Source organism: Aphis gossypii, chromosome 1 (assembly GCF_020184175.1).
Source record: "Aphis gossypii isolate Hap1 chromosome 1, ASM2018417v2, whole genome shotgun sequence".
Classification (NCBI taxonomy): Eukaryota; Metazoa; Arthropoda; class Insecta; order Hemiptera; family Aphididae; genus Aphis; species Aphis gossypii.
Genome location: NC_065530.1, coordinates 67118169 through 67142963, shown reverse-complemented (window position 1 = coordinate 67142963; position 24795 = coordinate 67118169). Strand labels below are relative to the sequence as shown.

Below are 24795 nucleotides of genomic sequence, written 5' to 3'. Positions count from 1 at the left end.
TTAATCTACATTTTATAAAGAATAAACACAATTATAGACATAAGTTAATAAATTAGAAAAGACGTTTACTCCTCTAACCTAGAAAAATAATACTAAAATAAATGATATGTTTATGATAAAATATATATTACAGAAAGTAGTTAATGTTAAAAGTTATGAAAAACTATTCACTTACTAAGGACGGGAGAAAGAGAGAGGGTCTTCCACAGAGATCAAGGTGCCATAACGAATATAATTTAGCTCTTCTAAGTTAAAATCGAATTAGTCCTGCGATGGACAAAAAGCGTGTGGGTAACTTGGTTCGAAAATTCAATCAACCTTTATACTGTCAAACACTTGAATTCGTTAACACCTAGCAAGGGTGCATATTTTAAAAACTGAATTAGCGTTGGTGAACGTCATATATTATAAATAATATACGTAATAATATATTGCTTTATATTGAGCGCTGTATCCTTTAAATTTTAACAAAATATTAAATTCTTGTTCTTCTGTATACGAATCCACATGATAACTAAATTATATTTATAAAAGTAGTAACTTGGTATACACTAGAGCTTGAGTGTGCTTCGTATTTGAGTAGAACGCTGCTATAGATGTGTTGAATATAAATTTAATAATAAAGCATTGGATGCGAAAAAAAATATTCTAACCGGAGACAGTCTTTCAGCATATTAAGTATTAGTAAGTATATTTTATTGTATAATCATATTGGTATTATAGTAATTTAGGTATTTTACTTATATTAGTTATTTAATAGGTTTATTTTATTTTTATTTTTACCAAAACATAATATATATTTTATTATTAATTATTAGAAAGTATTTATATCATATATTACTGTTATTAGGCAATACCATTTTACTGTACAACGTTGTGAATTATGAATAGGTGCATGATATAAATTGATAATATAGCTAAAAATGAACATCAATATTTTGAAAATTATATTATGCATAGTTAGTATACTATAATAAACAAGTAAATACATCAAGTTCCCAAATAATAGTTTTAAGTGTTAACAAAATAATAACAATAGTTATTCCTCGCTTAATATTTAATTTCGTTGAACTTTGAACTTTGAACACCAACAAAAAATGCACTTATTATTATGCCTATATTTTTGGTATCAGTAAGTACGACCACTTATGAGGAACCTTTTATTAAATTTTCAAGAATAATATTCAACTAGCTAAAATAATTTTTATTAACACTTTAAAAAAATTCGAATATTTTAAATGTCTATACTGACTATACTCTATAAATAATTTAAAATTAATCTAAATATAGAATTTTAAAAATTGTATTATGCAAATTAAACTATAAGATACCTTATGGAAAAAAAACGTTAATTGAACAAACACATTATTACATTATTAAAATATATATGTTATTGAGCTGGATACTGTTTATTTTTTTCATCGCCAATTTCACTTAATCCCACAACCTGTTACTATATATTATTATTTATTTTTAATCGGACTTTTTATACGGTTATCTAAAGTAACTGATGATTATAATTTCACTAACATAGTAACTTCGTCAACAAATTTTTTAATCATATTTTTTTTTTAAATGCATATAGGTATATTGTATATTATTCTATGATTCGACAATTTCCCGTAATATTGAGTACATATTATCAAGTAGCACGTAACTATGTTATAATTTCGTTGAATTTTAAACTTTAGGTGCTCATAATAAAATATTGATGGTATTATAGTCGACTTTATTTTATAATTATTGTAAGCAAGACTTGTATGAAATACTGTTTAAAATTTTGAAACAAAAGGTACTTATGCATACTAAAAATGTTATGCATTTTCAACTTTTTTAAAACAAAATTTTCATTTCAATTATTCAAACTTCAAACGCTTATAAAATGTACTGTAAATTTACTCTCAACTTGTTTTTTAATTCCAGTATAAGCTTTTTATAAGAAGTCTTAATGTATTTAATTGCCATGCTTTTTATATCGAGAATACATATAATTTTCTATCATATTTTATAGAAATGAAAAAAAAATAAATGTCTATAAAATATAAATACTAAATAGGAAAAAAAAGTCAACATCATTATAATATTATATTATGTATAAAAAAATTGTAAAAATTGTAAACATTCAGTGATTAATGATTATCTTAGGTATTTATGTTTATTGTTTAAAACAAAATCTGTTTTGTTGAAAAAAAAAACATTTTTTAAATTTTATTTTAGCTACTTTGAGGCGAAGAAAGTTACAACAAAATAAAACAGTACAATATATCGTTGTAAAATATTTATATTAACCCTTCTACTCTAAATAGAAAATAAAAAAATAATTGTAACATTCATTTCTACCGTTTATGACATAATGTTAAATTGGCAGGAATTTACAATAATATTCATAATATTATATTGTAATAAAATATTAACATAAACCTAACCTTGTCTAACCTAGCTTATTATATTTGTGTTGGTAATTTAAAATTTTATACGAGTATAAGGATTTTTGATATCATTTAATTGTTAAAGACAAACTCGTGAAGATCATTGTTATATTTTAAGCACCACAATATTCATTATGCATAATTTTGTTTTGTATGAATTTATTTTAATTTACCTTTATCTATACCTACGAATATAAAAAACATGGACGTAGAAAGTTTAAGTACTGCAATTTCTCCAACGAATAATGTCATTTCTCGTCAAGAGAGAAAGAAGTTAATACCTTTACCGAAATATTCAAATAACAATGTTGTTGAACATGTATACTATTTTCTAACTAATAATGTCCTTATTCAAGTAATATAGTGCTCTAAAGCCACGGTTCCTATAATATTATACATAGTCAAGCCTACTTATAATAACCTACGACCCTAGCTAGTATGAATCCTTGAAGCAGCCGGACGAGTTGTAGGATTTATTTATATACGGACCTAACGGAACGAATCAGGTAAATCATTGTCGTTCAAATAAGTCTTAACTATTACGTTCGTTATAAAATATACGTCAACGGGTATAATAAACTTAGCTACTACTACGGTTATAAAATGCGAGCAGTCATTTATAGTTTAAAGGAGTTCACTTTTCTTTGAGTATAATAATATTGGATGGTCCGATAAACAAATCAACAACTGCGGAATTGGCTTCCTAGTAAAACTTTTCTATCTTCTACATAATATAATATACTACAGTATCAAATATAATATTATGCGATCATATTACAAGTGTACTTATACGATATACTATTATAATTTATCATTACAGAGTTGTACTGATGGAGCGATTTTCAACCAGTTGTGTAGATAAAATTTTGTATCAGCGGGAAAGAAGAGGGGTTAAAGAGCTTATATTTTGCTTATAAATTATAAGTGAATTAAAAAAATATATCTATAATTAAAATTTAATGATTATATTGTTTCTAATAATTAAACTATGGATAACATATTTTGTTGACATTACTCTTGGGGTATAAATTTCTAAGTTATATAGGTTTTGTGCTGAAATATCTTTTCTTAGTTAATTGTACCTTGGGGGAAAAAAAAGTTGTAAGCAAATTGAGTCTCAGGAAAAAAGAAATTATGTATTTTTTTTATACCTCATAATCTTCATTATAAGTAAAATAAATATTAAGTATATTTTATAAGTTGTAAATTTTACGAATTATTAACTAAAAAATCAATTGTTATTATTGTAGTTAAATAAAAATATATGCTTTTATTATATAATATTATAAATTATGTCCTCTGTAATAACTTAAATTATATGTAGAACTCGAATTGAGACATCATATTTGTATAGTGAACTTTGTTATTTGTTCTCTTAAATTTTGTTTTTTATGCAGCATATTTTTAAAATATTTTTTTTCTGATTTGTGATTCGTAATTTTACTCACGTCTCTAACTATACTTTTAGTAATTCGTCAAAAACTTACTGATTTAAAAATAAGAAAAAGTATTTTTCTGGTCAGGTCACCTAACCTCCTTTTAACCAGTGCAACATGTCATGTAAGAAATACGTTCTGGGTCTATGCCGTATCTCAAGCTCTCTTTATGTGGATCCACATAAACAACAGAGCTCTATCGTTAACATTTTATTTAGAGCTTTAGGTATTCCCTATAATTATGGTTTGTAGGAATAATTGCCAGTGTTCACGATTGCATAGGCTTAATCAGTCAGATTCAACCCCTCTGCTCTATATTTTAATTATAACTCTTTAGATAGAAATGAAAGGATTTAAATTATCAATGAAATGACTTGACTTCAGATTAATTATGTACCAGTAACTTATTAAGAATGTTTCAACGTCATGGCTTAAATGAAAAAAAAAAAATAGAGAAAACTTAAAATTTATACAGTGATAAAATAAAAACAATAAATAAAATAAATTTTGTATTGATTATTTATTATTATAAATTAATGTTTTAATATAATTTTACAAAAATCTTTATTTTTCTTTTCACGTCTTAAGACCCCTGGGAGATGTCTCTGATTGAAACTGAAATATTGATGTACAATGAAACTCTGAACTTGAAGAGTTATGGTGAATCACGTAGGTGTAATAGATAATAATATGAGCTGTAATATAATATACACGTATAAGTCATATGCATAATATGATAAGGCAAATATGACCAATTTACGTGTTAAAATAAAAAAATCAAATCTATGAAAAATGTTAAGCTTATTAAAAAACGTGTCTTTATAAATTATTTTTTTTTTATGTGAAAATAGAAAATTAAGATTTAGATTCTTTATCTTATCAGCGTTCTTTATAATACAATTATACAATTACGATTATCATTTATTAAATGTGAGTGTAATATTATTATAGTATATAATTTATTCACATATTTTGAAATTTATATTGGACATTCAATATTAGATCGCGTTGTGATATTTGATAAATTGGTATATTATATTTGGTGTCACGTTACAGGCGTGTTATACGATAGAATTATATATTTTATAATAATTTTAATTTTAAGGTTTCCTTTGATGTTTAGTTGATAATATGTACATTTTTCTCATGGTTACATACTTGAATCTTGATATTATGTAACTTATTCATTGGCAACTAAGATTCGTTTTTTCCTAAGATAGATTAATTAATATTTTTTTGGTATCGTCAATCACTTTGTCAATTATTATACGCCATCCCCAAAATGTGAAATAAAATGTTTTTTTTTTTTTATAATGGTATATAAAATAACGACTTATGAAATCGAATACGTTTAATTAAAATAAGTGTTTCACAGAACGCTGCAGTGAAGGGTACTTATTATTTTAATGGTGTTTCAAAATAATTGGAATTTTCCTTCACTATGAGGAAAAGACAAATAACTTTCTCCCTTTTCGGTGTACGTTAATGTGTCTATTTAATTCTCTCCAAATCGCACTTTGCTAACGTCCAAATTAGTATAACCTGCATCAAAAGTTAATTATAATAGGTAATATCATATTATATATTATGCATGCATGATTAGGTATTATGATAGTACAATGACCTAATTTCAAACAATTTGATTACAGTATATTGTTAGTTTGGACATAAAAGGGCTATTATAGAAATTAGAAAAGCATTGTCGTGTCGGTATTTTGATAATAATTACGATAATAAAACATAACGTTCATATTTCACTATACATGATTTTATTTGAAATTCCTTATGAATGGAAGAAAATTTAGACTACCTGCTTGCGTCTACCTATATAATATATATGTTCTAGTATAATCATTAATTAATTACTATACCTTACATATAAAACGCTTACATAATAATAGTCTATGAAAATGTGTTATCATGACTTCAGATACTTTTAATTATATATTATGTAGGTAATAAAATAAAATAAAAAGGATATTCTTATAATAATGATGTATAATAGGTCTCATAGTAGAATTAGTAGATCACGGTGGCGCTTGGAGAGGTGAGTTAGATGAGCTTATTAGTTATTTTTATTGGTAATCATACAGTAATAATTCAGGTGATTAATACATCTAAAAGAAGATACTTAATTTGTTGACTTGTTTACCGTATTAAATTTAAATAGCAGTATTATATTTGTTTTTTAAACTGGAAATGCGTAAATTATATTTTAAAGATTATTTTTAGTAATTTTTTGTTATAATTGAAAGTCAAGTTCTATTTATTACTAAATTATAAATGTTATAATATTATTTTTACACAGAAAACGCAAGTTAAAAAGATTTTAATTACAGATTTTTTTTTAATTATTATTATTATTCATTTATTAAATACATTATATACTTATTGATGAAAAATGTCCTAATTATTTTATAATTTTATAAACTGTAAGATGTATAATATAATATCGACAATATCTTATGAATTTAACTAATATATTTAAATTATATTACTTTAATCAAAATGTAAATACTTAATAATGGTTATGCTGAGTTGTTATTTATAATTTAATGTTTTTTTTTTTTTTTTTTTTAGCAGTCATATATTCATCAAAAAGTGTTAGTAAAAAAAACATATTGATGTTAAAGATATTTTGATATATTTAATGACAATATACTTTTAAAGATAAATATACAGATGAAAGCATTAAGTATTTGTTATCTAATTTTTATTGGTTCTAATTTAATTTAATTTAGTATCCTAACCCAAATAGTTCTTAATGTTTATATACCTTTGGTTTATAGAGTACGTTTAAGTTTACGACACAACCACTACGTGATGTTGAACCATTTGGTTGTACATATATATACATAGTAAATAGGTAAATAGGATTTCATCGTGCTTAAATGATCTATATAGCATATTGTACCCAAAACTACTCAAATATTTAAAATATGCATATTAATGTTCAAGGAATAAACAAGCATGTGCACACATACACAACTAATATACCTAATGGTTATGCTAAGATAACCAATAATATTATAGAATATTTTTAGAATAGTTATTTGTACAATTTGAAAATATATCATCGTTATTTGTACGAGACAAACAGACGACCTCTTTAGTTTTTTAGACTATAAATTCATTATACTAATGCTTTTAAATCACGTCACATTATCATTAAGTCCTAAGTACCTAATACTAACGACTTTAAGTGCACAATTTTTGTGCATACTGCGCACTGGTATACCTACAGCAGTTTTATTGCCGGAACAGTGCAGTATAATATCATAAACAGGAAAAATAAATGGAATTAAGTCTGAATACACCGTATTGTTATATATTATTTCCTTCAAAATTTTATGAAAACAAAAAACTAACGATATGAGTATAGGTTTGTTCGTTGATGATGTACTAAAACATTACGACGCTATCAGCTTTAAATCATAAAATTATCAATACGTAAACTCCATTTCGTAAAATAAAAAAAAAAAGAACAGACATTAAGTTAGTATCTGCGTAGCTGTAAATAATATTATTACGTTTTATGTTCAGTTCGCGTTTTGGTGCCACACTTCAGAGAGTTTCTGAACGAATTCACTTCTCAGTTGTATAACCAAGCTAATAAAATACCTACCTAGTTTAACTAATGTACGTATAATGTAAAACATGTATGCATATTTGATATTAAATAATACAATAAACTAACAAGTGATAAATAGGATTTTGACTGTTTGCAACAGCAATATTTACCTTAATTTGTTATAGCTTTGCAGTAAACAATTGTCTTATTATTCTTAAAGATTTATTATTAAAGTATAAAAGTATTATGCATTAACGTTGTACCACTTATACACGATGTATTTTAATAACGAAAATATAATATTGGTAATTGGTTTTTATCGTTTGTAAATAAAATTTATAACCGCCGTTTTGTAAAAAAAAATTTTAGTAACAACGAGCAATCTTCTATAGAAACTATAATATATTTGAAACCTAGTACCCGCCTATGTATTTTAATATTACACGGCGAGATAGGTAGGCAAATCTGGTACATCAAGGTCGTGGGGTACGCTTTTTCTAAAATAATAATATTATATTATTTTATTATTATATGTTACAGTTGTACATTTAAAATCTGATTAAGTGGTCAATAAAAAAAACGACTCGAAATATTAAAAAATTCTATTAATAAAGAAGTGAAGAGTAATATTATCATTGTTCGTACATTTAATCACAAATGTTTTATTAAAATTCAACATTGAATAGATATCCGAATATAATTCATGATATTATGTGTTCGGTATCGATTGTGACTGCCTATTTCGGTAAGAATACTATGGATCAGGTCCAATAATATTACAGACCGGACTCTCTTCCACCATTCAAAATGACAGCTGATCCGGTCGGTTAGGTCAGATGTATACTGTTGTATATGAATAATACAGATGTATTACGCGAGACAAAGACGTGTTCTTCGATGACAGCCGTTGAAATCCGTTTTTTTATTTATTTTTTTTTATATGAGCGAACGTCTCAGATTTTTTCTTATACGTATTATTACACTTGTCATTGATTTACAGTGCTTTTTACGGGCGATTAGTGTAATTTTGCATCGATAGTTTTGACACAATACTATATGTCCTATTCTACGTACACTGGTGCAGTGGTTTGATCATTACATCACGAGCGGGTGTGTTGTAAGGGCGTTTTTAATGCATTTCTTTTTAAGAATTGAACTTGCGCGGGTAAGGATGAATATGTACTATAATAAACGACCCTAGTAATCTGCGTATTGGCAAACGTCTTCGGACAAGTCGTTTTTTTAGTTCACGGATCATCGTTTAAATTTTTTTTCTTTTTTATGTTGGAGTACACGGTTGTTAGTCGTTATGCACGGGCACTTCGTTATAATATTATAAAGTTATTCATCAATTTTCAAGGGTCAACAGTCAACGTCGAATACATTATTGTGGGTTAAATCAAGGTGGTAAACGGTCGGCGGTCACGGTAATGCGATATCAGCTGATAGACACGATTAGTATTATATTATTTTTTCTGTTATCGTCTGCTTTCACTTTGATTCAATATTATTATTATTATTTGTATTATTATCGACACTGTGTGATTTTTTTATATCACGTAGCAATTTTATTTTGTATAGCAGACGGACGCCTATATAATATTATTCATATAATAATTATAATATTCGAATTTATGAATATCAAGTGAAATGATGTGATGTTAATAATATACAATCGATTTATTTAATTATTCGTTCCATAATTAATTCGTATTTTTTTTTTAATGCATTTTATGTTATCATTTTTGATTACTTGGCATATTATTATACGAAAAAAACAATTTAATTTATACACAATACCTCCTATAATAATATATTATTTATTTAAATAAACCCAATTATTTGTTACCAAATAATATGGAAAACGTATAGGTACTATACCTAATATCTAGTAGTATATCATATTGTGTTATAATATTTTCGACACCAAATGTAATATTTTATGTGTACATATTTATTTACTGTAGTGAATTTTTTATTATTGTAAAGTCACGACAAGATCACATGGATGAAATGTATAGTCGAGCGTATACACAAAAAGTTGAAAATATGATTGTAAAAAAATAGTATAGTGATTTTGAGAAACGTTACTGATATTTTAATACTATAAAGTTTGATCATGTAGGTAGTGCATATTTATATAGTACGGTAAAGATCATGTCGAAAATTGGAATTCAAATTTGAAAAAAAAATGCTTTTTACGAATCAATACTGTGGCGTCAGATTTGGAAAATACACGTTCACATGACTTAATAATGTCAACTTGAAATAAAACTCGGGTTGGTACTTTCAATTTTTTTTATGAAAAGCAATGTTTAAATTCTGCGGATATTTTGTATCTTATACACTTATTATTTTTTTTTGCAGCGTGTGCAAAAAATCTATAGCGTATCATAATCAAATCGTATACAAAGGCAATGCAAGTCCGAAATATTTTAAAAACTATTTATTTTTCTCGATAAAATCATTTTTTCCATACCCAAATTTATGAAAACAATGATTGAATTGGGTATTTTGCAATTAAACAATTAGACTGATATGATATATTTATGGAGCTTGGGAGTTTTAAGAGCTAAAAATTAAAATATACATGCATATGTCACTTAATATGTACGAACAAATTGTAAAACATGCTTTCAAATACTGTAAAATATCAATTGTACAGTGTATACAACAAATTCAATAACAAATAAATAATAAATAGGTTTACGATATGTTAGATCGATATATTATTGCCGATAACATAATACAAGTATTTCGATTTATCACAACGATAAAGATTAAGTATACATTGCGTCATGCGTTGCCCTTTAATTATTAATTTACTGTGACAATAAATATCTATGTACAAATATCGAGTTTTATATTCAATATTGTTTAAATTACATAGGTAGGATAAGAAAAAAAATCAATTTTTATAGAAAATGTTAAGTGTGCTTGATATAAGTGTATGAAAATCAATGAAATATGCACGTTTTCTTTCAAATTGATGAAATATGCAAAATATTATGAATTTTAAATTTTCGATTTATTGTATTGTTGGGATTTCTAGCTTAGTGTGCTATAAATCGAGCACATATAAAACTGTATGCAACTCCTACAACTTCCGAGCTCTATAGTATATTAAAATAATAATTTGGCATGAAATATACTCAATATAATGTGTAAAAACATTTTTACTGTTAAAATTTAATAGTATTTTCAAATTCAAAATGTATAGTTAAATAAAAAAGTAAAAAAAATATATTTGTTATGGTAGTTAATATATTCAAAGATTATGGTCTAATAGTGTGAAAAAATGGTTTAACTTAGTTTCTGAAGTGTTTCACCGACTTTTGTTATACATATTATTTTACATTTTTATGGAGCAACTAGTGAGTAAGATATTTTTGTTACAAAGATATTATACTTACCTATTTTTTATATTTGTTTTAGTCACTTTTGTATAGTTGTGTCTATTGTTATTACTTTTTCCATTAAAATGAATACTTCTTAAAGTTTAGCGATGATACCTCGTACTTATATAGATATTGGAAATATTATTTAGTTTTGTTAAATTTTGTTGGCACTTTAAATTTAAAGAGATTTTTTTCTCAGTAGTTTTAATAAAGTGAAATAATTTCCAAAAAAATATAGGTTAATATAATTCGTTTATATTTTAGTTGATTAGTTAAATAACAATTTTTATTATATTAGAGACATTTGAAGTTTTGATCGAATATTTTCTTAAAAATTATGTGTTAGATATCATTCGATTTTAATACAATTTTTAATTTCTAAACTATATAATTTTATAGGCATACAAAATATATTTTTTAGTTCAAATTATGTATTTATTTTTATCAAATTTAAAATGTCAGTATGACTCGTTTTTTATTATCATTACAAATATTATAAACTATTATACATTGATTATTTTTTATTTATAATAAGGATGTAAAGTAATTCGTATTTTGATAAGGATAAGCGACTAATATTCGAAAATATACGAATGAACGACGACTTTAGTCATATTAATTACTATAATATAGTATATTATCTATACACCTAAATGTATTATATATATATATAGGTAGATGGTTTACCTATTAAGTTTCGTTACCTATAATGGTGATAGGGACTTTGATTACTCCAATAAAGTACATTCTTATCGTCCACGTACACCGGGTAGAATATATAATAGTATATTATATTGTATATATTATATTATAATAAACATAATGCATGAAGGTAGTATCAGAAAAAAAGGTTAATAACTAACAAGGATTATTAGTTAAATTAAGTAAATATTTAAAAATCTAAAATAACATAGTTCTAATAAAATAATAATGTTCACATTAATAATTTTAATTAATTTATTGCAAATAAGAAAGTATTTTTGATAAAATATAGAAAAGTATTTTTAAAAACCTTAATACAAGAAAGTGATGTAAACATACAAATTTGTTTTAATATGAAATGCGAATTGTGCGGTCACCTTTAACAAAATTTAACCAAATATCTAGCCATGAGTATATAATTTTATAAACAGAATTCACATCAGTACAAATTATAATATTATTTTCAAACCATTTATGCAGGCATGAAAATGATTAAGGTAGAGGTCATGTGTTAGGAAAAAAAGTACGATGAAAAATTTCCAGGAATATTTTTTAAAATATATTTTAATCGCTTTTTAAACTTAAATTAACTTAAAAGAGAAATATTTACACAATTTTATCATCTAAATTTATAATTGGGTATTACAATATTTTACAAATATTATATAGGTTAAGTCATTGTATATTATGTCTGAAGAACTAGTTCTATTCAATTACACGCAATTAATGAAATTATAAACTATTTCAAAACTGTTGTTTCGCCAAAAGCTAATTGATTACTTAAGTACTTTAGAATGTAATTATATAAGTTACAGAAAAGTACGAAAAAAGATTGGCTTGGGAAAACGTATAAGACTACATCAAATTAAAGTATTATATTCACTAGAGATATTGAATGTGAATGAAGAGATATAAAACGAGGAACATCGAACACATAATATTTTCGAGAGCATTATTACAGATTCAAATATGTAGTGGAGAAAAACAATCCAATAAAATGGTAGTCGATAGATGAAATTCGACGAAAAATAAGTATTGATGTAGAAAAATAAATTGGATAGAATTGAGGAAAAATCTAAAGCAAAACAAAATTTTGTGAAAGATGAACAAATTTTGCAAAAAAATTGACATTGTATACAAGAAAGGAGTGGGTACACTGTATAATAATACAATCGAATAAAATAATTAAAATAAAATGTATGATGAATCGCAATAAAATTTAATGAACCAATCACGGGCCACTAAATCATATATAAAGGACTATTAATTTATTAAATGTTAAGCGATACTTAATCCGAACCGGAAATGATAATGGTTTATTACATTTATGAATAATTTCTTTTTTCTTTACTGTTTATTGGAGAACGTATATACGCCAAAATATGCGATCTCTATGTAGATACTTATATATTTTTGAGTTATGATAATTTTAAAATGTGCAGTATGTAAGAGATTATAACTTACTTAAAAACAATAATATCAACTAAAGCCTACGTGGAACCTTATACAATAATCTTATCTTTAAACTGTAAATTGTTAAATTTACTCTGATATCAGAACTAACAGCACATAATTGAAACTAGTGAACGAAAAGACGGAAACAAAACATGTGGGCACAACATCCTCTTAATATTTATAATATGTATATAATAATAATATGATACCAAAATGTATAAATTATTATATTTAAAAAAAAATAATAATAATATATCTTTAACAGCTATAGTTTGTAAATTTAGATAAATATTGTTTTATCACATAACATTTTAAATTTATTGTTTAACCATTAAGGAAATCTAATGCGATTAAACAATTATTAAAAGATACGTATATCTATTATAGTTATGCTTACCGATTTTATGCATTGGACTAAACCTTGCCAGAGATATCACTCCTTGGTCGCTGGTACACGCTCGAGCAAATCTGAAATGTAAACGATGGTTGGATTAATATCAAATAAAATAACAGTAGAAAGAAGAATCTGAATGGATATTCTTAAGTCCAACATAATGTTAAAACTACAAAAGTAGGTACAACAGTTTTCAAAAGTTCTAAACTGAGAGGAAAAAATATACAGCACTTAAGTCGAAAAATGTACCACATAAAATATCATTATACTTGCATTTTAAATTCTAATTATAATATTATGAGAGCAATAATTAAAAAGACGTTTTGTAGAAAACAAATTTACATAGTTAAGCTATACTCGTTTCTATAGTTCGATCGATATGGTTAAAAAAATAATGAATATACGTATTAAACATTTTTAACAAAAGTAAATTAATATAATGTACTCCATTGTGCTCTTAACCCAGATTGTTTCTTATAATACATCAGTTAAAAATATCAAAAATAGTTGTATAATATTTTTTTGAAATTCAAGTTTTTATAAAATCGGGTATCCATTAAAAAATAAATAATAAAACAATTACTAAAATAATAAACAACCTTTAGAAATAGACCATGTTAATTTATCTATTTCATTTTTTCATTGTTGAGTTCAAATTTGATATAATATTATTCTTTATTACAGTGACCTTCTCAGTTATAAATTACACAAAACACATAAAACGTATACTAAACAGTTATTATGTTATTTAAATTGTTTTAAACAGATAATATTTATTTTATAATATTCTTTTGTATTTTATTTTTTTAGTTTAAAAATGCAAATTTAAATAAAAATATTATTGTTTTTATTTTATATTAATATAAATCGAATTTAACTCATTTTCGGGGTTTGTCTAATCATCAAAGACAAATTTTTAATGAATATTTGTAACTTTTTAACTCCGAGGAACACAATAGTTCAAATTTTCAACCAGAAACAACCCTCGAAATTGATAATCTTCAGTTAGAAAAAGTTTTTTTGGACACATACATTGATATATAAAAAAATAAAAAAAAATACACTTCATTGTAAAATCAATACATTCATCGTTCTACTCAGAGTATAAAGTATAATAAAAATATTCTCATGCATCAAAATGATAATATTGAGATTCATTTGAATAGAAAAAGATACGTAAATGATAAAAACGTATAAGAGCATTAAAAAATAATATCTATTGTTGTTGGTGTATAATAATTATTTTATTTATAATACCTATACGCAAGTCCACTAATATTTAATGGGATCACAAATCAACTGCAGCTACATAGTACATATGACACTGTATAATATACAGGTTACATCCGGAGAATTTGACAGTTAAAATAACGAAATAAATGAGTGATTGGAAAATCGTCAAGATACACCCTATCTAAACCTAAAACCCCGTACAAATATCATAAACACTCATAACTACGATTGAATTCATGGAAATACTGCATAATTGCCAATATAGATCCATTTGTTAGTACATAGTAAAGTATAATTCTGGTTTATAGTATCATACACTTGATATCAACTACAGGTGAACTTCCTCTTAGTGGTTATTAATATTAGAGATAAACACGGATATATGACCGATATACCATAATAATGTATACATCATTATATTCACTGTTATTATATTACTATAAATATGGGTCATTGGATAACCAGGACTCGAAACTTAGCACACAACAACACTTGATTAAAATATTTGTGAGGGTATTACATACGAAACGCTTATAATAGTTTAAATATTATGTAATAATACAAATAAAAATCACAAAAATTAAGAAATAATTTTGTACAATTTTAAATTAATAACATTTTCTTCTTTGATTGTGAGGTTTAAAAATAAAGTTTAAATCTAAAAATATTAGAAATAAATATGCAATATTTTTTCTACGGACATTTCAATTTAAAATATGGACAGAATTGTCTATTAAAACGAAAAATTTAATTTTTTTTTCTGTTGTTATTCAAAAAATACTATTTGTAGGGTTTTGAATATTGTCACTACTACGTAAATTTATTTCAATATACGTTGATACGTTTATAATTAATATTATAAATTAAAATCATTTTTAAATTAATTTTAAGCTATTTATACTACGAAAATTTTTATAACTTTTACTAAGTTTTACGTCATGTACATCAATATTGACTTATATAGTTATATGATACGTACCTATTAAACAATATTATAATAAATATTATTGATTATAATATGTGGTTTGTTTTTAGCAAAAATTACTCTTACCTATTTTATCGATTATAAAAAAAAAAATACATTATGAATAAAAAGGTATCTATAAGTATATAATAATTAATAATATTTACTAAGAAATATATACTGACAGAATGTCTCTTCAGCTCAGATTAATTTTTCATACTTTAGATATTTATTTTTCAACGATGAAGAATGTAAATGTTTTTTGTCAAAAAATCAACATAAAGCATAATTCATAATTGCAAATTTTTATGTTGCTATAGCATATAGATTTTAAACACATCTTAATATTAAAAGGTTGGGCACTGATTTGGAACATCGTTTATGTAAGAATAGAATAATTCAAAGACCACTTGTTGCGTGAAATTTGTTTTATTTCATTCACTACAGCGCACAACATCGGAACTTTATTATTATTGTAAAAACTATAATATATTTTAATGTTATGTTTTTAAACGCCTTGAATTAGATAAACAAATTCAAAAACCATCAACTAATATTTTTTTTTGAACACTTAAGTTATTATGTGATTTTATATTACTTCCATATGTTAAAATATTAGAAAAACTACTAAATGTAGAACGATCAAAGATATTTAAAGTTATAACTCACATCTAAATAAAATCATAAAAAATGATAAACTGTATAGTGTTTTTAATTCAGTAATATAAATAACAAACGAATATTACCATTTTAAAGTTGTAAGCCATAAATAATAATATTTATAATACGCTTATGCCAAGCGAAATGTATTTGAAAATGTACTTTTCTACACAAAAATATATTATTATTGGTTTTAATCGCTGTTTTATCATTTTTATACATTATGGTTGATATTTAAAACCCATTAATAGTGTTATACCCAACAACTAGCATATCATAAATATATATAAATACAATTATATTCACTTTATCATTTTAATTTTTATATAATATTTTTTCTTACCTATAATATTATAATGTTATAATATTTCCAGATTGCCTTAATTAATATAATTCTTTTAGTACTTATTTATTTTTACTATTTTTTTTAATTTATTGAGAAATACAATTTCAAATAAATCATAATGAGTTTATTTATGATTGAATAAAGTATAACATTGTTATGTTACAGTTATTTTAAAAAATAAATATAATATATTTTTTAGTATTATAATATTCTTGAAATTTCATCAATTTTTTTACATTATAAAAATATTTATTATTTCTGGACTGTGAGCACTTGATCAAAATGACGTTACATTTAGACATTTTTTGATTTTGTCTTTATTTTCACATTAAGTCTATTTAATATTTAATATTGTATACATTGTATATGCTTTGTCTTATAATAATAAAATCATCATTTTTTACACAGACGAATTCTCATTTTGTTAGATATATACCCATGTGTACTCAGTTCAGTTAAAATAAATTGTCTAAGAATAATTTCTACAAGGTAAAATATTTATTTCTACTTTCCAGTAGTTCTTAACAGAATATGTCGATTTTGTGACTTTTGTCGTATCATCTTGTACATCCACTTATTTACTTTCTATCGACCTAAACCCCTGCGCTCTCACTATACCCTACAACTTTTTCATTATTATAGACTGTATGTGTGTATGTTTTATGTCTATGTGTGCATTTCATTACTGCTAAGTCAAAAGTTGCAGCTTTTTAGCTACTTGAACAGTTTTGTAATTTCCTGGAGTTCCCCGAGAACCTGACAAAATTGAATTTATTTTTGAACTGTCTTTGTGATGTTGATAATGTGCTTTCACTTTGGATGTAAACGTGGACTTTGTCTATTGTTCCGTAAATCTTTTCTCAAATAAATACTTTGCGTTGCATCTGCAGGTGACGTGTTTGAATAGAAATCAGTTTCCAGTAAAAATTGATACCATGACTATAATGGTGAATAAAAAAAAGTAATTTGACAACTATTCTACTGATTGTTAAATCAAACAATATTTCTTTGATAGTTGCAGAAACATCGACAATTAATGCATAAAATACATTTTAATGGCATCTCATGCTTTATTATCACCATCTTACAAATATAATATTTCAATCAATTGAGAAATATACACATTGATATAGTGTTATAGGTACAAATTATTGATAAGTGAAATAAATTACTTTAATAACTACATAAAATACGTCAAAGGTGCATAATTCAAAAATAAAACGTTAAGCGATATAAATATAATATTATAATAATATAATGCATTAATAATTATTCCACGAATGAGAATACAGTATATGCGAATTGTCTTAATTGAATGCCTGCCTATAGATTCTATGCTATAAATAAATAAAAAAAAAAAACAGAGAACCAACTCTGCATTATTTTTTCTAGTTAATTTGTTTACAATAAATAATATAATTCTATATTAATCAAATATATTACATTTAAATAATATTCTTAACTATACAGTGTTAAGTAATTTTAGTCATATTTAAGAGCTTATGGCTATAGTAAATTGCTGCGAATTGTTTTTTAATAAGAAATAAAAATCAAATCATGCATATTTTCAATTTTGCAAGTCATGTATAATTAATTCCGATGACTTAGGTAAGTACTTCATGTATTATATTATAATATTAATTATATTTTCAGGTTCAAGAATTAAAACTTATTTTAACAGTAATTTATCAAATATAACGTATGCCATTCTTAAGATTTTCGTCTAGGTGATCGCAGGTTTTACCACATCAGCTATAAACTAATTTATATTATTATCAATACACTATGATAATTATAAAGTATATGCCGTTTTGTATAGGTCACTTTTAGTTTGATCGATTTATTTTATTCAGCCACATATTGATTGTCTTCAATTACCGTCTCATATTGACAACGTCTAATCGTCAGAAAATATCATTCTAGCCAAATTTACACACAGCAACAATGTTTCTTATAATTAAGACTAAATAATAACTACAAATGTCTGCGAATACAAATCAATGGTACATCAATAAGTCGTTCTGGCATACAGCAACTTATAAAACGAGCTTGTCAAAACCATTGAAGAAATAAAAGCTCTTAATTTTGACATGGCGATGAACACGTGTCTCGAATACACGATCACTCAAAGATGACGAGTACACGAAAACAGACATTATCATATCCAAACTAGGTATGTATTGAACCGTATATATCGAAGATGTACACTGTGATAATATCAAAGGATTAAATTCGTTTCATTAAAATACTATGCAGTGGTATATATTATATAATACTCGAATAAAATTATTGATCTATCAAATCTACTTCGAATATCGTATACGCTTAAAAGGAAACCTCACAAACCTCATCTATAGATAATCACTGATCATCTATAGACAAAATACGATTCTGTAGTTTTTTTTTTTTTATTATAAGTTTGTATAATAAGACAAATCACTATAAAAGGTGAATATAATAATATTATGTTCTTTTATATATCGTAACTTTGATGATATGACCATACACACGATTGACATCAAAATGCATGTTGAAAAAGCAAATAGATAGCTAACGAGTAGAATTTATTTTCCATAGTCATAACCATATAATATTATAATATTCATTTATTGTATTTACACAGGTATTAATACTTTAATATTCTGTAACTATATATTTATGAATTAATTTTTAACCTAAAAATAATATATTATACAATGAAATAGCTACTATAATAATTTATGAAAATTCAAAATGGTGATTTATAATGACATTAAACATATTAAGACGCTTTGTGGGTTAATTTGATAGATAGTTAGTGGTATAAGTTGGAATACAGAATACTGTGCGGGAGCTGGTATGCTTTTATGAAAACCTTAAGTTTATTAATGATGAAAGTAAGTAGTAGTGAATTTAATGTACAATAACCTATTCAAGGATTTTAGTTCTTAAGTTTCTCTGCAATAAACTAAATAGTATAATTCAAAGAAATCATCAACGGCTGCATAATTGAGATGCATAGGAAACATCTAATAAAATCAAGTGAAACGAAAAAACTTACATTAGGCTCTTAATATTAAGCAAGCGTCGTAATCAGTATGACGGATTCCAAGTAATAAAATAAAAAAAAAAAAAAAGAGCAAAAAAAGCTTTAAACGATTTTTCAAGTTTTACATTAGAATAAACTCTCTCCAACCAAGTATTCTAAATGCTTTGCAATAGATAATTTCAATATGAGGCCATCGATTAAGCGAAGTATTAAATTTGAAACAAATATCTAAAATACAACAAAATACGTAAAATATTACAACCAAATCAGTGATAAGTGTTTATTATAGGAATTTGAGATTTACTATATATCATGATACGATACTTATCGAAATTAAATGTCATTCCTAAAGCCTTAAATCAAGTAATTAAACGATTTAACTCACTTTAAAACTTAATGCACTCATTTGAAGAATCAATCTATATAAATAGTTTCATGTCAACTTTAAACAAAGTAATTTTTAATTTAATAAGTTATGACCTACACTATTGACAAGTAAAGAAAACAAACGATGAGACGTAGCCAAGAATAAATTAGACTTTGTTCCAAATAATATGGAATAATAAAACTGATAGAAATTTATTTCCTCCATATTTTTTTATAAATAAATCCAAGGGCTTATGAAATTGTACTGCAAGCTTGGTAAAGTAAAATGACTAAGCTTTTAAAAATTGTAAGCTTTTCTGAAAAAAAAAATAGTTTTCGAATAACCAAGGCACTTGTTGTTAAATTATGTATTATATATTTATACAGTTAATGGTGACGTCATAAAGCTGTAACTCTTGTCACACGATTTTTTTATATTAAATATAAATGTATGGTATTTTAGTGTCAACATGTATTATTGTATTATTAAATCTCAATATATAAATATTTATTATTCATGAGAAAAAGGAAAAAGAATAGTTAATTTTAAGATATAAAAATGTCCTTAATTATTAAATAATTATATTATAAACTAAAAAAAAAGTTAACAATAAAAATTAATTACATTGATATAAATAAATAGTTAACCTTTAAATTATTTAAATATTAAAAAGGCTATACATCAAATGTTTGAACTTTTAATGTCTATTATGGAGTTACTATAGCTGAGCTCGCATTACAAATTAATTAATTATTAAAAATGCACTGTATTAAAAAATAATTATTACATTATGATTTGAATAAACTATTGGACAATATTTAATTACCAGTATTAGCTTAAAATATATTTTATTAAAATTTAATTTAGCATATTGTACTATTATTCAATTTTCTATAACCCATATATTCTGTATAGGTACAAATTATGTATTTTGATTTTTGAGCATGTAAAAAAACATTTTTAATGATTAATAATATACAAACCATAAACACCTATGATTCACAAGGTTTACCTAGAACTAAAAATACATGTATGTCTACTGAGTTGTAATTTTTATAACGATTTAAATTTATTATATATGTTAATTTATATAAAACCACATCATATAATATGAAAATACATACAATTTTTTTTTTGTGAAATTTCAAGATATATAGCTTGTAAATAGTTTTTTTACTATTATCAATTATATAATGTACACAATGTACATTGAAAATTATTTAAACTTATATATATATATAAATTATATTTATATAATTAGGTTAGATTCTAGATTAAGTGTTAAAATCGTTCAATAATCAGAAATTTAAGTTTGAATTTAACATTTTTGTAAGCTTGATTATAATACTGTTTCAAATTGGAGAATCATTTTGAAACCGACAATTCATCATCCACAAGTTTAATACAATTCAATCTGCATTCTACACTTGTATTGTAAATGTTTAACGTTAAAAAAAAAACGAGTATTTAATTTTCTATTATTGTATCCAAAACACCAACAACTATTTCTATTTTATTTACGTTTCATTATTATTGCTAATGGAATTAATTTTGCTCATTTTGTGTAAACACACTGAAAAACATACTGATAACGAACAAATGATGTCCAAAAATAAAAACAAAAAATAAACAATTTGCTTTAAGTTTAATATTATGAATTAATAAAATTGTTCTCTTAACTAAAAGTGGTTTGTATTAATCTCTGTTTGAATATTAAAACGAATTATTTCCTATAGCTAATTTTATAGTTATTTTTCTAATGTGTTATTAAAATTAATATAATATTACAATCATGGATATTATTAAATTAATGATAATTCTACTTGAAATTGATATATTGAAAAATATTTTGTATTTTAGAGTTACGAATAGTTTATAATAATATATAAAATTAATTTAACAGTTAAAGGTTCAATACATTTACATAAATTTAAAATAAAGCGAGAAAATGTCATAAAATTCAGAACCATAAAAAAATCGTAATAGTAATTTTTATTTTTAATGTAATTAGTGTTTATTATTATAGGTACCTATACTTGTATTTGTATTATCTATGAGTATAATATGCATGTTATGGGTATATTATTATTCATTAAAAAAAAAATTTAATTATCAATAATTTACGTTTGAAAATCAAACGTAAAACGAGAGAAATAAATTCTTAAAGACACTATTTTATGAAATTTCTTAAATAATACCTATTAATTCAGAATGATAACGACGCAATTAATATTAAATTTCAATTAACGTACGCTGTCAGTTTAAATGTTCACAATAATTTAGATGTCACGACAAAAACTAATTGCGATACAATATATTTATGTTATGTATATAATACTTGGTTTAAGCGTTACAGCTGACCACGATAGTGGAGTAGTCAAGATATAATTTCAGCCAGACCTTCCTTTCAAATGTAAAATTACAAATATGTTTGTGTAGTGTACCATGATAGATGCTATAAAGGCTTTATATGGCTGACTTATAACCTATACTCACTTATATTCTATAGTAAAATATATCGTTGTAGGGTTATTGTTCAACAGCAATAAATGGGTATGAGAAACAATACAATTTATAACGTCATTCTTAACTAATAACACAATTTCCAATGTCACCTCGTTAAAAACTTTAAAAACATATAAACGAAAATAATTATTACTTACAAAAAAAAGTTTTTTTATGATTATTATACGGAATACAATTTAAATTAAGTCTCAACTAAAGTGGTTTAATGAAATAGATTCGCGCCGCATTGGTACATTTGTACGTGGATCACAATACTTATTTTATTTAACCTTTAAAAATGATTGATATTCAAATTTAAATATATGCCACCAATGTATCAGTAAGAATCGGGTTTTCTTGTATTTTAAAAAGAAATATTACTTTTATGTATCTATATTCTGTACGTTAGAATGAATAAATCGAAAAACATTGTCATGTTTATATTATAACTTAACAATAATATACTTAGTGTATGATGAAAAGTAACCGTATAATTATAATAAGACTTACCCCAAATTTCTTCGACGATCTCGGTCTCTCGCTAATTTGGCCCTACGTCTTAAACAGCATATTACCATTAGCGCCAACAACGGAAAACCTAAAATGCACGATACCATTGGTATGATTATCTTCTCTGGAGTCACTGAAATCATAAAATATATTTGCATATAAGATTATTACGTTCTTTGAATTTTACATTTGAAATCTTACCCGTTGGATAAATAATTATGGTGGTGAACTTTTTGTTCTGATGATCTATTCCAGCTGGAAATCCAGAATCACTTTGACTTGTAGACATTATGACGACAAGTGGTAGTTACAAATTTCTAAAACAAAAATAATAATAATACATTACTAACGAATTTTCCATAATATAATGTATGGATTTTATATTTTTATATAATAGTAACTACATAACGAATTTTATGTATTTGATTTTGGTTTTTTAAAAGTAAGGATTTGAATTATTATATTTCGATCACGAAATATTTAAAAATAAATAAATCATAGGCTAAAATTTAATGTTTATAATAATATATTTTATTTTACGCAACATAATTTTATTAATATCGATACGATGATATAAGACACATGCACTGTGACGTCTTTATCACTCAACTGTGTTCAAATGAACCACATGTTATATATAAAAAAAAAAATTGAACGTTATATGTTTGTTGTTAATGTAAACAAAATCATACCTAAAAAAAAAAAAAAAAAAAAAAAAAATAAAATAAAAGTGATAATAAAATAATAATAATTTATGGCAGAAAAATACATTATAAATTTCAACGTATATGTTTCAGACTTCGAGTTTTATAAGCTATAATTTATATTTATATGATGTAAAAAACGTTTTACGCTATAACAAAATTTATACTCTTGTTAGGTACCAAAATGTATAATACGGAAACCCATCACTGTTGTATTGTGGCTAAAGTCTATCCTTTATTATACCTCTCGACGAAATTGTTAAACAGGTGAAACAACCACTAAAACCGAAACTAATGAAAATATATTATTATATTTTGAAATATTTTATGCGTACACCGTTGGCAACTGAATACGTTTATAACATGTCACCGTTTTTTCAGTCGACACTTTCTTTGGTATTTTCATGTTAAACCACATGACTGTGTTTACAAGCATGTTATGTGGTAATAATAATTAATAGTAATATAATATAATAAAATACTATGCATTATACACATTCTATTAATTATACACTTAGCGTTTGTTTATTTGAACTATTGTAATTAAACATAATATTCACTGAAAAGAAATATGAATGTATAATCGGTTTAAATAACATTATTGAACTAGCTACAGAAATATACGACTCAAAAAACCTTCGTAATCAAGTTGTAACAGTGCAATATTATTTTTTTTTATGGGAGGGGCATTAGAATGATCATCCCATTAGGAGATGGGGTTGAGGTTTTTAACGTATTTGTAATCTACAGTAAAAACATTTTTAAATTGTCATTGAATAAAACAAAAAAAATAATGTTATTACTATTAAAAGAAAATTCTAGTGGTTGGTTTTCAGAGGCATCATTAAAGGCAAGCTATCTGCAGTATCGATTGTTGTAAAAGAGTTGTAACCTTCTCCCCTTCATGGTCGCATTTAAGGTAGGTACACTATTTTTTTATGATTTTCAGTATACAGTCAAATTATTATTCTACAAACAGCATACAAGCCGTAAATCGTATAATATAGCTAAAAAAATGTTGTCGATAATATTATACTGGATTTTTAATTACGTTTACGAATTCATTTGGTACCGTTATATGGTTTTGTTTGAT

The 24795-nt window shown here is 24.5% G+C and overlaps 1 protein-coding gene across 5 annotated transcripts in view; it reads right to left on the bottom strand.

Annotated features, from left to right (window-relative positions):
* LOC126555831 (uncharacterized) overlaps positions 1 to 24795 on the bottom strand; it is a 96648-nt gene that overhangs the window by 6098 nt on the left and 65755 nt on the right. For all 5 annotated transcript variants that reach the window (XM_050210711.1, XM_050210712.1, XM_050210715.1 and 2 more), the window contains 3 exons: positions 23200 to 23315; positions 22999 to 23131; positions 13389 to 13459 (listed from right to left, as the gene is read on the bottom strand). In XM_050210711.1, the coding sequence (XP_050066668.1) occupies positions 13389 to 13459; positions 22999 to 23131; positions 23200 to 23287 (292 nt within the window). In that variant the 5' untranslated portion in view covers positions 23288 to 23315. The remainder of the gene's footprint in view (positions 1 to 13388; positions 13460 to 22998; positions 23132 to 23199; positions 23316 to 24795) is intronic.